At 35.2% G+C, this 14,893-nt stretch overlaps 1 protein-coding gene across 1 annotated transcript in view; it reads left to right on the top strand.

Annotated features, from left to right (window-relative positions):
• Positions 1-12,414, top strand: part of PJA2 (praja ring finger ubiquitin ligase 2) — a 70,136-nt gene extending 57,722 nt beyond the window's left edge. Inside the window, exons 8-10 of the mRNA XM_030326169.1 lie at positions 6,590-6,704; positions 7,087-7,208; positions 9,079-12,414. Of these exons, the coding sequence (XP_030182029.1) occupies positions 6,590-6,704; positions 7,087-7,208; positions 9,079-9,204 (363 nt within the window). The 3' untranslated portion in view covers positions 9,205-12,414. The remainder of the gene's footprint in view (positions 1-6,589; positions 6,705-7,086; positions 7,209-9,078) is intronic.
• The last annotated feature ends 2,479 nt before the right edge of the window (positions 12,415-14,893 follow it).

Here is a 14,893-nt window from a genome sequence, read left to right as displayed (position 1 = left end):
TGTAAGGGAGGCCCAGTTTGCTTTTTATTGTGGTAACACACATAGTGTAAAATTTACCCCTTCTAACCATAATACAGTTAATTCGCATCAAGTACATTATAAACAATAACTCTCTGTTCCTCCTCTCCCTAGCTCATGGCAACTACCATTCCGCTTTCCATCTCTCTGAGTTTACTCCTTTAGGGACCTCATATAAGTGGAATCATACAGTATTTATCCTTCTGTGACTGGTTCATTTCACTTAGCATATGCTTTCAAGTTTCATCCATATTGTAGCAAGTGCCAGAATTTCCTTCCTTTTAAATACTGAGTAATATTTCATTGTATGTATATACCACATTTTTTTCAGTTTTATTGAAGTATAAGTGACATATAACATTGTAAGTTTAAGAGGTACAGCATGTTGATTTGATGCACTTATATAGAACAAAATGATTATCACTGTAGGGCTAGTGACACCTCATATAATTTCTGTTTCTTGCTTGTGTGAAGAACATTTAAGATTTTTACTCCCAGCAACTTTCAGCTATATACCACAGTATTATTAATTATAATCACTGTGCTATACATTAGATCCCCAGGATTTATTTATCTTATAACTGGAAGTTTGTACCCTTTAACCACATCTTCCTGCTCCCTACTCCTCACCCTCTGACAATCACCATTCTACTCTTGTTTCTGAGTTCAGGTTTTTTAGATTCCACATATAAATTATATGATATAGTACTTAGGTTCTGTTTTCACTTAGCAGGATTTTTTTCTTTCTTATGACTGGAATAATATTCGTGTGTGTGTGTGTGTGTGTGTGTGTGTGTGTGTGTGTGTGTATCTCCTTTATCCATTCATCTGTCAATAGATACGTAAGTTGTTTCCATACCTTGGCTATTGTGAATAATGCTGCATTGAACATGTGAGTGCAGATATCTTCAAGATCCTGATTTCATTTCCTTTAGATATATACCCACAAGTGAGATTGTTGGATCATAGGACAGTTATGTCAATTTTTGGAGGAACTTTTATACTGTTTTCCACAGTGGTGTACCAATTTACATTCCCACCAACCTAGCACAAGGGTTCGCTTATCTCCGTATTTTCTCCAACACTTCTTATTTCTTATTGTTTTGGTAATAGCTATTCCAACAGTTGTGAAGTGATATCTCATTGTGATTTTGATTTGCATTCCTCTGATGATTGGTGATGTTGAACATCTTTTCATGTACTTACTCTTTTGAATGTCTTCTTTGGGAAAATGTCTATTTAGTCCCTCTGCCCATTTTTATATCTGTCTATTTATTTACTTTTGAGTTGTATGAGTTTTCATGTTTCGGATATCAGTGCCTTACCACATACATGATTTGCAAATATTTTCTTCCACTCTGTAGGTGGGCTCTCCTTTTATTAATGGTTTCTTTTGATACACAGAAGCTTTTTGGTTTAATGTAGTCTGCTTAGTTATTTTTGCTTTTGTTGCTGTGTCTTATTATCATACCCCAAAATTAATTGCCATGATCAGTATCAAGGACCAGTGTCAAAGAAATTTTATGGTTTCAGGTCTTACATTTTAGTTGGTAATCCATTTGGAGTTAATTTTTGTGAGTGGTATTAAGTTAGAGGTCCAGTTTCATGCATGCAGTTATCCTGCATGGGATTATGTGGGTTTTCCAATATTATTTATTAGAGACCTTATCCTTTCTGCAATAAATATTCCTGGCTCCCTTGTCAAATATTAATTGTCCATATATGCTGGGATTTATTTCTGGATTCTTGATTCTTTTCCATTTGTATGTATGTCTGTTTTTATGCCAGTACCATACTGTTTTGATTACTATAGTTGTGTAGTATAGTTTGAAATAAATTGTGTTGCCTCCAGGGGCGCCTGGGTGGCGCAGTCGGTTAAGCGTCCAACTTCAGCCAGGTCACGATCTCGCAGTACAGGAGTTCGAGCCCCGCGTCAGGCTCTGGGCTGATGGCTCAGAGCCTGGAGCCTGTTCCCGATTCTGTGTCTCCCTCTCTCTCTGCCCCTCCCCCGTTCATGCTCTGTCTCTCTCTGTCCCAAAAATAAATAAACGTTGAAAAAAAATTTTTTTTTTTTAAATTGTATTGCTTCCAGCATTGTTCTTTGCTTTGTCCATTCAGGGTTTTTAGTGGTTCCATACAAATTCTAGGATTTTTTTTTTCTATTTCTGTGAAGAATGCCATTGGAATTTTGATAGGAATTGCATTAAATCTGTGGATTGCTTTGGGTAGTATGGACATTTTAATATTAGTTCTTCCAATTCCTTAATATGGAATATCTTTCTATTATATCTTCAGTCTCTTTTATCTTTCATTTTTCAGTATACACAATCTTTCACCTTCTTGGTTAAGTTTATTCCTGAGTATTTTGTTGCTTTTGATGCTATTGCAAATGGGATTGTTTTCTTTATTCTTTTACAAATATTTCATTATTAGTGTGAAACACAAGTGATTTCTGTATATTGATTTTGTACTATATAGCTTCCATGAATTTGTTGATTATTCCTAACAGTTTTTTGGTGGAGTCTTTAGGATTTTCTATATAAAAAAATCACATCTGCAAATAAAGACAATTTTACTTCCACTTTTCCCATTTGGATGCCTTTTATTTTTCTTGCCTGAATACTCTGGCTAGGACTTGCAATACTATGTTGAATAGGAGTGGTGAGAATGAGCACCCTGGTCTTGTTCTTGATCTTAAAGGAAAAGCTTTCAGCCTCTCACTATTGGTTATAGTATTAGCTGTGGCTTGTCAAATATGGATGTCTTAATTTTATGTTAAGGTATGTTCCTTCTGTACCTAATTTGTTGAGAGCTTTTATCATAAAAGGATGATATGTTTTGTCAAATGCTTTTTCTGCATCTATTGAGATGATCATACGATTTTTATCTTTCATTCTCTAAATGTGGTATATCACACTTACTGATTTTTGTGTGTTACTACCTTTCTTGCATCCAGAGATAAATCCCATTTAATCATGATGTATGATCCTTTTCATGTGCTGTTGAGTTTATCTTGCTAGTACTTTATTGAGGATTTTTGCATCTGTGTGTTCATCAGGGTTATTGGGCTCTAATTTTCTTTTTCATGTCCTAATCTGGCATTGGCATCAGGGTAATGCTGGCCTCATAAAATGAGTTTGAAAGTATTGCCTCTTTCTCAATTTTTTGAAAGAGTTTGAGAAGGATTGGCTTTAATTCTTTAAATGTTTGGTAGGGTTTTCCAGGGAAACCATCTGATCCTGGGGTTTTCTTTGTTGGGAAATTTTATATTGCTGATTCAATATTCTTATGTTAGTCTGTTCAGATTTTCTATTCTTCATGTCAGTATGCTGTAAATATATGTTTCTGGAAGTTTACCCGTTTCTTGTAGTTTATCCAATTTGTTGATGTATAATTGTTTATGGTAGTCTCCTCTGATCCTTTGTATTTTTATAGTATCAGTTGTAACCTCTCTTTCATTTCTGATTATATTTGAGTCTCTTTTTTTCTTAGTCTAGCTAAGGTTCATCATTTTGATTTATTTTTTCAAAAAAACAGCTTTTTGTTTATTTTTTTATTTTCCCATTTCTACTTCATTTATTTCTGCTCTAACCTTCATTATTTCTTTCTTTCTGCCAACTTTTTACTTAGTTTTTTTTTTCTTTTTCTGTTTCTTTGAGATATAAATTAGGTTGTTTATTCGAGATCTTTTTTCTTAATCTAGGCATTTTTTACTATAAACTTCCATCTTAGAACTGCTTTTGCTTCATCCCATAAATTTTGACATGTTGTTGTTTCCATTTGCATTTGTTTCAAGATATCTTTTGATTTCTTCTTTGACCCATAAGTTTGTTCATGAGTGTGTTGTTTAGTTTTTACGTACTTGTAAATTTTCTAATATTCTTCCTGTTGATGTTTTTGTTTCTTGCCATTTTTGTCCTAAAGATAGTTGGTATGATTCCAGTCTTCTTAAATTTGCTACGACTTGTTTTGTAACCTGTACTGTGATCTATCCTAGAGAATGTTGTGTGCACTTGAGAAGAATGTATAGTCTGTTCATGTTTTATGGAATGTTCTGTATGTCTGTTAGAGCCATTGTATCTCAAGTGTAGCTCAAGTCTAATACTTTGTTTTTGATTTTCTATCTGGATAGTCCATTGTTTAAAGTGAGGTATTAAAGTCCCCTACTGTTATTTACTGTTGTGTAATCTCACTTCAGATCTACACTTATTTGCTTAATATACTTAGGTGCTCTAATGTTGGGTGCATATTTGTTGGTGATTACTATATCCTCTTGATGAATTCACCCTTTACCATTAAATAATAACCTTTTTGTGATAGGAGTATAGTTACCCCTGCTCTCTTTGGTTTCCATTTTTATGGAATATCTTTTTCCATCCCGTTACTTTGAGCCTCTGTGTCCTTAAAGCTGAAGTGAGTCTCTGTAGGCAACATATAGTTAATTGGGTCTTGCTTTTTTAATCCAATCACCACTCTGTGCCTTTTCCCTAGAGAATTTAGTCCATTTACATTTAGAGTAATCACTGAATATTCCGAATTTGACTCTGTATGTACCTTTTCCAACCATATTTTGTTTATCCATTCATCTATTGATGGATGCTTGGGTTTCTACAAGTCCCACCTAGTTCTAATCTTATTGTAGCCAGAAGGGCTAATCAAGGCACAAAAGGATTATACTAGGTGGTCATATGATCTGTTGTTCCTTTCATCCTCTTTAGAATAGTAACTTTATGTAGACACAGAACCCCTAAATAAGGTTTACATCCCGGGTAATCTAGTAATATTAGTGAGCTAGTCATGTGTGTGTGTGCTGGTTCTATGCCAGTAGTAGATATAACCGTTCAGGAATACGTTATTTGCTTCTGTACCTTGAATATTGATCTGGTAACCCTAATCATATTTTGTCTTTCATATGTTGAGCTTGTCTAAAATATTTACTTTCTTTCATGTTACTGATTCCACACAGGAACTGATAAATTGAAAGAGGTAACCACTCTTCTGAAAATATAAATATGATGGGCAAGTAGATATTATTGAGACAAGATAGATTTTTGCCATTCTTGTGAAAAGTAGGGTGCTTTTCTTGCTGTTTTTTGATGTTTTGGTTTGATGGTGGTTCCTTTTAGAAGGAGGCTAAAGGGCAGGGGACTGAAGCAGTAGAAATTAACAGGAAGAGAATTGTGGTACATATAATGTTGGATAACACCTTAAAAAATAGTTTTCTATTGCTGTTTTAAAGTGTTTTCTAAACTGGATGGCGACATACAGAAGAACGAAACTGGACGACTTTCTTACACCATACACAAAAATAAATTCAAAATGGATGAAAGACCTAAATGTGAGACAGGAAACCATCAAAATCCTAGAGGAGAAAACAGGCAGCACCTCTTTGACCTTGGTCAGAGTAGCTTCCTTCTAGACATGTTGCCAAAGGCAAGGGAAACAAGCAAACATGAACTGTTGGTACTTTTTCAAGATAAAAAGCTTCTGTGCTGTGGAGGAAACAGCACAAATAAAAGGCAGCCTATGGAATGGGAGAAGATATTTGCAAACAGTATGTGATAAAGGGTTAGTATCCAGATCTATAAAGAACATCTCAAACTCAACACCCAAAAAGACAGTCCGTGAAGAAATGAGAAGACATGAATAAACATTTTTCCAAAGAAGACATCCAGATGGCTTAACAGATATGAAAAAATGGTCAACATCACTCATCGTCAGGGAAATACACATCAAAACCATGATAAGATACCACCTCACACCTGTCAGAATGGTTAAAATTAGCAACACAAGAAACAACAGGTGTTGGTGAGGATGTGGAAAAAGGGGAACCCTTTTGCACTGTTGGTAGGATTGGAAACCGGTGCAGCCACTGTGGAGAACAGTATGGAGGTTCCTCAAGAAACTAAAAATAGATCTTACCCTATGATGCAGCAATTGCAAATACCATTAGGTATTTACCCAAAGGGTACAAAAATACAGATTTGAAGGGGTACATGCACCCCAATGTTTATAGCAGCATTACCAACAATAGCCAAATTATGGAGAGAGTCCAAATGTCCATCGACTAATACATGGATAAAGAAGATGTTGTGTATGTGTATGTATGTATGTATGCTTATATATATGTGTATACATATATGTAAACATACCTACAGTAGAATATTACTCAGCCATCGAAAAGAATGAACACTTGCCATTTGCAACAACGTGGATGGATCTACTTGCTATTTGATGGAGCAAATCAAATGAACCATATGGGAAGGGCGAAGGGAAAGAGAAGAGAGGGAAACAAACCAAAAGAGACTCTTAATGATAGAGAACAAACTATGGGTTAATGGAGGGAGGTGGGTGGGGGATGGGTTAGATGGGTCTTGGGAACTAAGAAGGGCACTCATTATGACAAGGATTGGGTATTGTATGTAAGTAGTGAATCACCGAATTCTACTCCTGAAACCCATATTGCACTGTATGTTAACTAAAATGTAAGTTTAAAAAGGTGGGGGGAGAAATTTAAAAATAATAACAATTAAGTGTGTTCTAACAAGGAGCTGTGACTTTTATTTTTCAGACTGCACTGGCACATTTAGAGTCTCTTGCAGTGGATGTTGAGGTGGCTAATCCACCAGCCAGTAAGGAAAGCATTGATGGCCTTCCAGAGACCCTTGTTCTTGAAGACCATACTGGTAAGGGCAAAGTTGGTCTCTAATGTCATATGACACATTACATGTGTAAGTATATTATCAATGCACCTGAAAGATAAAATACTGACCTTTAGAAACTCATTAGTTTTTTGTGAAACCAGATTCTGACAAACTTTCATCTAGTAGAAGAGTATTTTTAATTTATTAAGTGATGGGCTAGAATAAATGTTCCCCAGTCAGCTTTTCTACAAAACCAGTATTTATTAAATTCCAAATTGTCATGTATTGCAGAAACATGTTTGCCAATTAATCAAAGTCTGGTTCTTTTGTCTGTCATTGGTATCACCTATGAGTTAATATGTTGGTTTTCAGTTTTATTAAAATTGAACTCTGTGGGATTGATCAGATCGTTTGTTGTTTTCAGCAATTGGTCAGGAGCAGTGCTGTCCAATCTGTTGCAGTGAGTATATTAAGGATGATATAGCAACAGAGCTACCCTGCCACCATTTCTTTCACAAACCTTGTGTCTCAATTTGGCTACAGAAGGTGAGGTTTTTTTTTTACTTTTTTAAAAAATATTTTAATAGTTCCTCCCGAAAGTTAATGGTGATAGTATCTTTTAAGCCTATTTTAGTCAGCTACATGTTTATATTTCTTTTTAATTAAGTGTTAAAAATTTATTACCTTTTAATATTTAGAGTTTAATGATAACATGAAACTATTTTACTTTACTAACATTGTCTAAAAAACAATATAGGCGATAATACTTGCTTGACATATTTCATCATTTCCAAGAATGATGAAATATGTCAAGCAATTATTTTATGCTGAAGCTAATTAGATCTCCCATCATATCCCTGAAATTTGTGTTTTCCAAAGTATTGCAAGCAAAAAGCCTTTGGCATTACTCAAAGTACTGTAATAATGTAGAGATATTCTGCTAATACAGATCAATGTCTCTGAAAATGTATATGAGAAATATGGTATAATAACCTACCAGGTACCTCCTATTCCAACTTTATATACTGTCCTTAAATATTTACCCCAAAATTTTTAACTATATTTGAATTACTTAAAAAAAAAGAAAGAGTTTTACTTAAATGATCTCTCTGAACTCTATTTTTGCATAAGGACATTTATAGACAGTAAGGTAGAAATTGCCAAATCATTTTCACAGCTTATTTACTTAAGGATATAGCTCCCTCTCTTCCCTACAACCACTCCCTTCCTTTTCCCCTTCCTCCACCTCCTTCCTCCCTTCCTTTGCTTTCTCTCTTTTTTATTTTTTCAGATTCTGTGTCTCCTCTCTATACCCCTCCCCTGCTCATGCTCTGTCTGTCTTTCAAAACTGAACAAACGTTAAACAATAATAAAAAATATAAATAAATAAAATGTTGTTGTTAGGTCCCAGTCTGTATGGCAAGTGAACAATAAATGCTTGCTAAATTAAATTCTTGAATTGTAAACATTATATATATATATATATATATATATATATATATATATATATATGTTGTATAGCCTTGAATTGTCATTGACTTGGCTATAACCCAAGGTAATAATCTCCTTGGTCTCTTTCTGTCAAGAGGCTTCTGTGTGAAGCCTCTCCTCTGGGGAGAAGATCCCTAGGATACAAATTTTTGTCCTTCATCAGCATGATTTCTTCAGCCTACTTTTATCAGGGTATCTCTTTGGGGGGAAAAAAAACAGATTTGTGAGGGGATAATCTATCACCAGATGATACATCCCTATAATCTTTGGTCCAAAAATGTACTCTTAGTATGACTGCTTTCCCTGTCCTATCTAACCTCCTAGTTAGATTTCTTTTATCATTTAAAAGGCACTTAACTCTCCGTATCTTTTTGAAAAGGAATTATATGGCTAATAAAGAAGGTCTGAGCTCCATGTGTTTTGACATGCACTAAAGTAAGGCTTAAGTGTATGTAAGGGAAGCCCTAGGAGATGATTTGGTGTCATGAATAGGTGGATTAATTAGGTCCGTGGTTTCTCTAATGTAGGCATCATGGATCAAATAATAAAATTAATTCAGTTCAGGTGAGGACATGCCCTGTGACTTCTTGCTCACTTTCTGCCATAGCACCAGTGCTGAGCAAGGAGGGTAGTAGACTCTTGTGAAGAGACTCTTGTGAGTAGACTCTAAATGAAATATGACTGACCTGAAAGATACAAACATGATTAGGAGACACTATTCACCCTCAAAGAAATTAGAATCTGATTGGGATGAAGAGGAAATTGCATCACAATTTTGCCTCTCTGGTTTGTGTGGATTTGAAGTTTTGTTTTTAAGTTATTTGGTTTATTTTTAGGATAATGATACTGTTTTTACTTGATGAAGATACTGTGTGGCAGGTAAGACCTTTCCTTTGGCTCTGAACTTGTTTTCTTTCCCCTGCAGTCCGGAACATGCCCCGTGTGCCGCCGCCATTTCCCACCTGCCGTCATCGAAGCATCTGCCTCTGCTTCCTCCGAGCCTGACCAGGATGCCCCACCTTCAAACGACAGTTCTGCGGAAGCCCCCTAAATCTCAACACTTGAATGAGATCATTCTATCAAAGTAAATCTGCAAATTCCTTCTAAATCTGATGTGCAAATAATTATATATAAATAAATTTAAAATGCTATATATAGTCTATGCCATAGTTTAGAAAGAAGAATATTAACCTTTCTAAACTAAATTTAGGTTCGCATAAAGTACTAAACATTTTCAAGCTGAATGTTGAAGCAGTGCATCCATTTTCTTTAGTTGCATATGTTGATATTAATTGTAAAGTCAAGCTTACCAATTAACCCTCTCCGGAAGAAATAATCACGTATGTGGCACACATTATTGGTTTTGTCTGAAGTACTGCCACTAAGTGATTGTAATTAAGCTCTCCTGTTTGCATCAAATGTGAAAACTGTGATCACAACAGTAGTAAAATTTGGTTTCATTGGAAATAAAGAGAATTCTAAAACATGCTTTTTCATTGGTCCCTTTGCTTTTGCTACATCAGAACCTCTTGGTTCATAATACTGAGTGGTTTTTTAGGAAGGTGTCTGCTCTTCCATCCTTGTTTAAAATTAGGACTTTTTAGAATGCCAAACAAAAGCCAAAGTTTTAGCTAGAATATGACAAAATGTTTAAATCTTAAATGTAATCCCCCTGGAATGGTTAGGTAGTAAAATAAACTTTTTTTTCCCTAAATGGCGGATGTGCTTAAAAGTAAGGTTAGTAAAGCGTGAGTGCTTTACGGTGGTTGGTGCTTGAAGTAAGGTTAGTAAAGCTTATGAACAATCTGGCGTGCTTAGTGCTTGGTATGATGAGATGAATTAGATGGCCTTATGAAATCCTTTCTACTTGGTTACAGTTATACTTGAGAACATGGCACCTTTGTTTAATAAATATTGGTTCTTAATTTATAAATTTATAAATAAATACATTTATAATAAGTGTAAGTGTAAATACATTTAAGTATATGTATTTATTTATAAATTTATAAATATTATAGTTTAAAATAACCTTGGTTCTGAAATACTTCAGAAAGTCTGAAAACAAGCATAAAGTGTTTCAACATCCATTCTGTTGTATCCTGAGGGGAAATCTGATCCTTACTAGAAGGTTAATTGTACCAGCTTGTATAAAGGATAAAATTGATGGGGTACAGAAAAGATTTGGCCACATTTTTTTCAATATACCTAAACCTTACTGTGTTATAATTTATTCCTTTAGAGAATTCCTGAAGAAGGATTATTCATACTACATTTTTAGCATTTGTTTCTTTACACTAATTTATTCTAATAAAATTATTCACCTGGAAATAAATGATAAAAATAAGTAGTTTCAGAGTAAGCCAAAATGAGCCCTGGGTGAAAAGGAAGTAGATTTTTATGATCACCTAGTGACTATGAGCAGGACTGAACATGTAACACAGTTCCTTTCTTATTTGTCTTTCTCTAAAATAGAGAAAAGAAGATCCTGACCCCAGATCTGCCCTCTGAAAGGGTCGTGTTCACATATTTCTATAAAAGTGAGGAAATGAGCTTTCCTTAGTTGTTTTTATGGGAAAGTTGACACTTGGGGTCATCCATAATTATATAACCGCAAAATAAGATTGCACAGTTTTCCATTTAGGTGATCACACCCAGTAGGCAAATAATGTACAAACAAGGACACAATATTTAACTTACAGATGTGATTTGCTATCAGCACCAGAGAATGATGGGTGTTAGAATGCCACATTTGAGCAAGTAAAATTGTAAAACACGTCATGAGTGTACATCCATCTGAGTAGTACGTTGATAATTTAGTTTGGACACATGAAAGGAGTATTTCTATGGCTTCCCAAATGCAAAATTACATTTTATTTGTGTAATTTTCTCTGAGTATTTATATTCCATCTCGTTTCTCCATTCTTAAATGAATTTTCACTGTTGGCACATTTGAGGCTTAAATATAAGGAACATAACACTTGCATTCTAATTTTTGCATATATTGTAAATGTGTGTCTGGTATTTACAGCAAAATACTGTGTATCCTTTTATGGGTAAAACAAAACTGAACATTGCATGCATGTAATGTGGTGACTTTGTAATTTAGGGGTTCTTTGGGGCTTCTGTGACTTTGGAAGTGCTTACATTCAGGCCTTAATGTTGCATTAGCTAGCATGTTTTCCTTCTGATGTATATAGTCACTGTTGTATAAACTAATCTTTGCTTGTTTTCTACTCTGTGATCTTTCCATACCATATTTCATTGATGATCAGTTAGTGTCAAAGAGTCAAATCAGATTAAAATTAATTCTCATGTGTATATTGTGGAACTTTGTGGCTGGTGTGATTTTTAATTTTTTTCTTTTCTTTTTCTTGTTTTCTCTTTTGTTGTTTCCTTCCTTTAAGTAATATTGATCAGTTGTGACACTGTTAAACTGACATTGCTACAGATTCCTCTGTAGTAAGTAAGCCACACATTATATTTAGGCAGTATTAAGGGACGTCAGTTTTCTTCTCCTAGATAGCAGCTGTCCCAAAGAAAATATTTCTTCTTTGCCTGTTAAGATTTAGCTATTATCTGCCAGTTGTTAAGAGGTTTTGGTTCCAAACTCAACCAGCAGTGTTGAGAGCTCAACTTAAGATAACTGTTGTACTTTTTGCTTTCCATCTGTTCCTATCCTTCATTCTTGGCTCCCTCCTATCTGTAAACAGCTGCTATGAAGGAGAAAAGTTGAATTAGAGTTGGCTTAAAAATTTTCTTCAAGATAATTGGGATTCTAGGATTTTCATTGTAACAAGTTGATACAGGCTGAGGTGGAAAAGTTCAGATACCAAAATACAGTTTGATTCTCTGAAACACTGTTTGGATCCTTTTGGAAAAGTTAAGGAATACATGAAGGTAAATTAGGAATAAGTATAAATATTGATAAAAGAATTGTTTCTCTTATTTCTCTATGTTAAGTGACTTGACCTAATAAATTTTTTTAACATTTTCTTCTTCCTTGTAATATGAATGCTGATATTTAAAGGTAGATCCATGTGGTTTTCTGTTGTGTTTCTTAATTGTTTATCTCTGAGCTAACTCTTAAGATTATTTGTGATTTGGATTTATATATAAGCTGTTAAATATATATGAACTGTTAAAATGGAATGCAAGTTTTTCAAAAGCCCAAGTCTAAATGTAATGATTGGTTTATTGTTCAACAACCCCAGTCCATCATTTTCCGTGTAAATCATAAACAATAAACAGGATGTACTCAGTGGTCCTTTCTAATATTTAATTGTGCAGTCACATCGCTTCTATAATTTAACCCCTGAAGGATTTAGCATTAATGGCAAAGAACACAGCTATTAAGAAAGTCTGGAATAGGCTCCTGGGCACATGATTTTTTAGTCCTTGAACTGTGACCTAAGAAGGCCCTAACAGAGAGCCCAGCTGTGCAGAAGTAGTTGGGGGACTTCTGGACGGGCTCTGAAGGAGCAGTGTCTGCCTTCTCCTGCCTAATAATCTTAGCAGTCCTGTGGGTTCAGCAGAGCCTGATTTCCACACTGACTCAGGACTGCAGAAACCCTCAAAGTTTCAGGACAGAGGTCCACCTCTCCTCGGTGGTTTCCTCCAAATCAGGCATAGGACTGTTATCAAGTCTACCTGTTTAGGAACATTCCCCGTGACTTCCCGAGGATTCACAGACCTCATCCATTTCAGAAAGGTAAATTGAGTGCTGATAGATATGTACACATTACATTATAAAACTAATCATTCCTTTTAGAAGCTTTAGAATGTTTAGAATTGTGATTCTCCCTTAATAGAATAAACGTGTGCTAGAAAAATACAGTTTCAGAGCAAGAAAGGAATGCTACATCTCTTTGTTAGTGCCAAATCGTTTTATAATTGTGTCGTATGATTTTCATTCAGCCACTGCCTCCAGAGTTAGAGCCACTCAGCACTCCTACAAGGGATGGATTTCATTGTTAGAAGAGTGTCACCCAAATGTTCCTAAAACAGCACACATTTACACTAGACAGGTCCTGTCTCTTTTGTGTGGTCACCTCTTCATACTTTCCCTCAGGCTTCGCGTTTTTCTCAGTTCTTAACATGATACCCATTCCAGACCAACCTGGCATTGGCTCTTTCAGTCGCTCTCTTAAAATATGTTGCTCAGCACTGAACACAGTTCTTCTGTGGTCTGATGAGAGTACGGTCCAGAGGCGTTATTGCCAGCTTCAAAGTGATTCTCATGACTGTTATGATTGGAATATGTTGATGTTACCTATTATCATCACCATCATCATTAGGCAAGCCTATCTATTGTCTCTTGCTGACTTTATAGTCATTGCTAATAAGCCAAGTCCATCCTAAAATTACTCACACAATTTCTTCTTAACCTAATTGAAGGACTGCATTCATCCTTATTAAATTTAACTCATAAAGTCCTTATGAATTCTGATCCTTAGCCTTGTGTCAGTTTCAATTTTTGATGAAGCATGCCTTTAGTTATTTAGTGGCTTTGTCAAAGTTGTTCATAAATATTAAATAGAACAAGATGAAATACAGACCCTCTTAAGAAAACCACTGGACTGTACTCCAGGGGACTTTGATCCATTAATCGGTACTTTACAGTTGTTAAAGTGCCTACCAGTCACTTAGGTGTTCATGGTTCTTCATCTTGCCTAAAAGGACACCATAAGAAATTGGCTGACAATCTGATTGCACTGTCTATGGAAGGAGCCTAATCTACTTACTAATACATTAAATCAAGAAAGGAAATGAAGTTAGCTGGAAATGCCTTATTTTTTTTTCTTTAATGTCTTTAATGTTTATTTTTGAGAGAGAGAAAGAGGGAAAGGGAGAGAGACAGCAAGTATGGGAGGGTCAGGGAGAGAGGGAGACATAGAATCTGAAGCAGGCTTCAGGCTCTGAGCTGTCAGCACAGAGCCCAACGCAGGGCTCAAACTCAGTAACTGCGAGATCATGACCTGAGCCAAAGTCTTAACTGACTGAGCCACCCAGGTGCCCCAAGGAAGTGCCATATTCTTAGTGAAATCACAGTACCTCCTTTTCCAACTGCTCACAGACTGTCTGTTTATTTATCTGCCCTAGAATTTGATACGTGTCAAGCTCATTTTTATAATTTTTAGAACCTACCATTTTTTCCTCTCAAAAATTGTGATATTTGATGTAACATGACCCTGACAAGTCACTTAATTGTTCTGCTTCTGTTTTTTCTATAAAGTAATGAATCTAAATTATAGGTTCAGTACTACTGTTTGTGCATGGGAAAAGGTTTGAAAAAAATGTTCTCTGTTGATATGCAAAGTCATGGGGAAATATGGTTGCTTTCCATCACTGTTTGATTTTTGGTTACTACCTTTTAGGATTGATGAACACTTCAGATGAAAATCTTACAAGCGTCTTAATCACCTTTCAGAAGTTGAAAGATTCTGACAGAAGAACTTTATTAAATAGAATTTAATAATAATTTTACTAAAAGGCTTCATGCCTGGATATGGCAGTTTCCTCCATCTTGTATTCTTAGTTTATAATCAATATGCAGTTTTTATAGTGAAAATTGAAGATGGGAAGGTCTTTATCTTTTCAGGAAGATTCCACCTCTTAGTCACTGTCAGTAAGAGAAATTCTGCAAGCCATTATGATTTCTTTTCATTATAACACAGCATTTCTTCTTAACAAAATTCATTGGAAAAAATGCATTTTTACATTATAAGACTAGTTCCCACTTA

Source organism: Lynx canadensis, chromosome A1, assembly GCF_007474595.2.
Source record: "Lynx canadensis isolate LIC74 chromosome A1, mLynCan4.pri.v2, whole genome shotgun sequence".
NCBI lineage: Eukaryota > Metazoa > Chordata > Mammalia > Carnivora > Felidae > Lynx > Lynx canadensis.
Note: the sequence above shows the minus strand (reverse complement) of the source record. Positions and strands in the feature narration are given on the sequence as shown.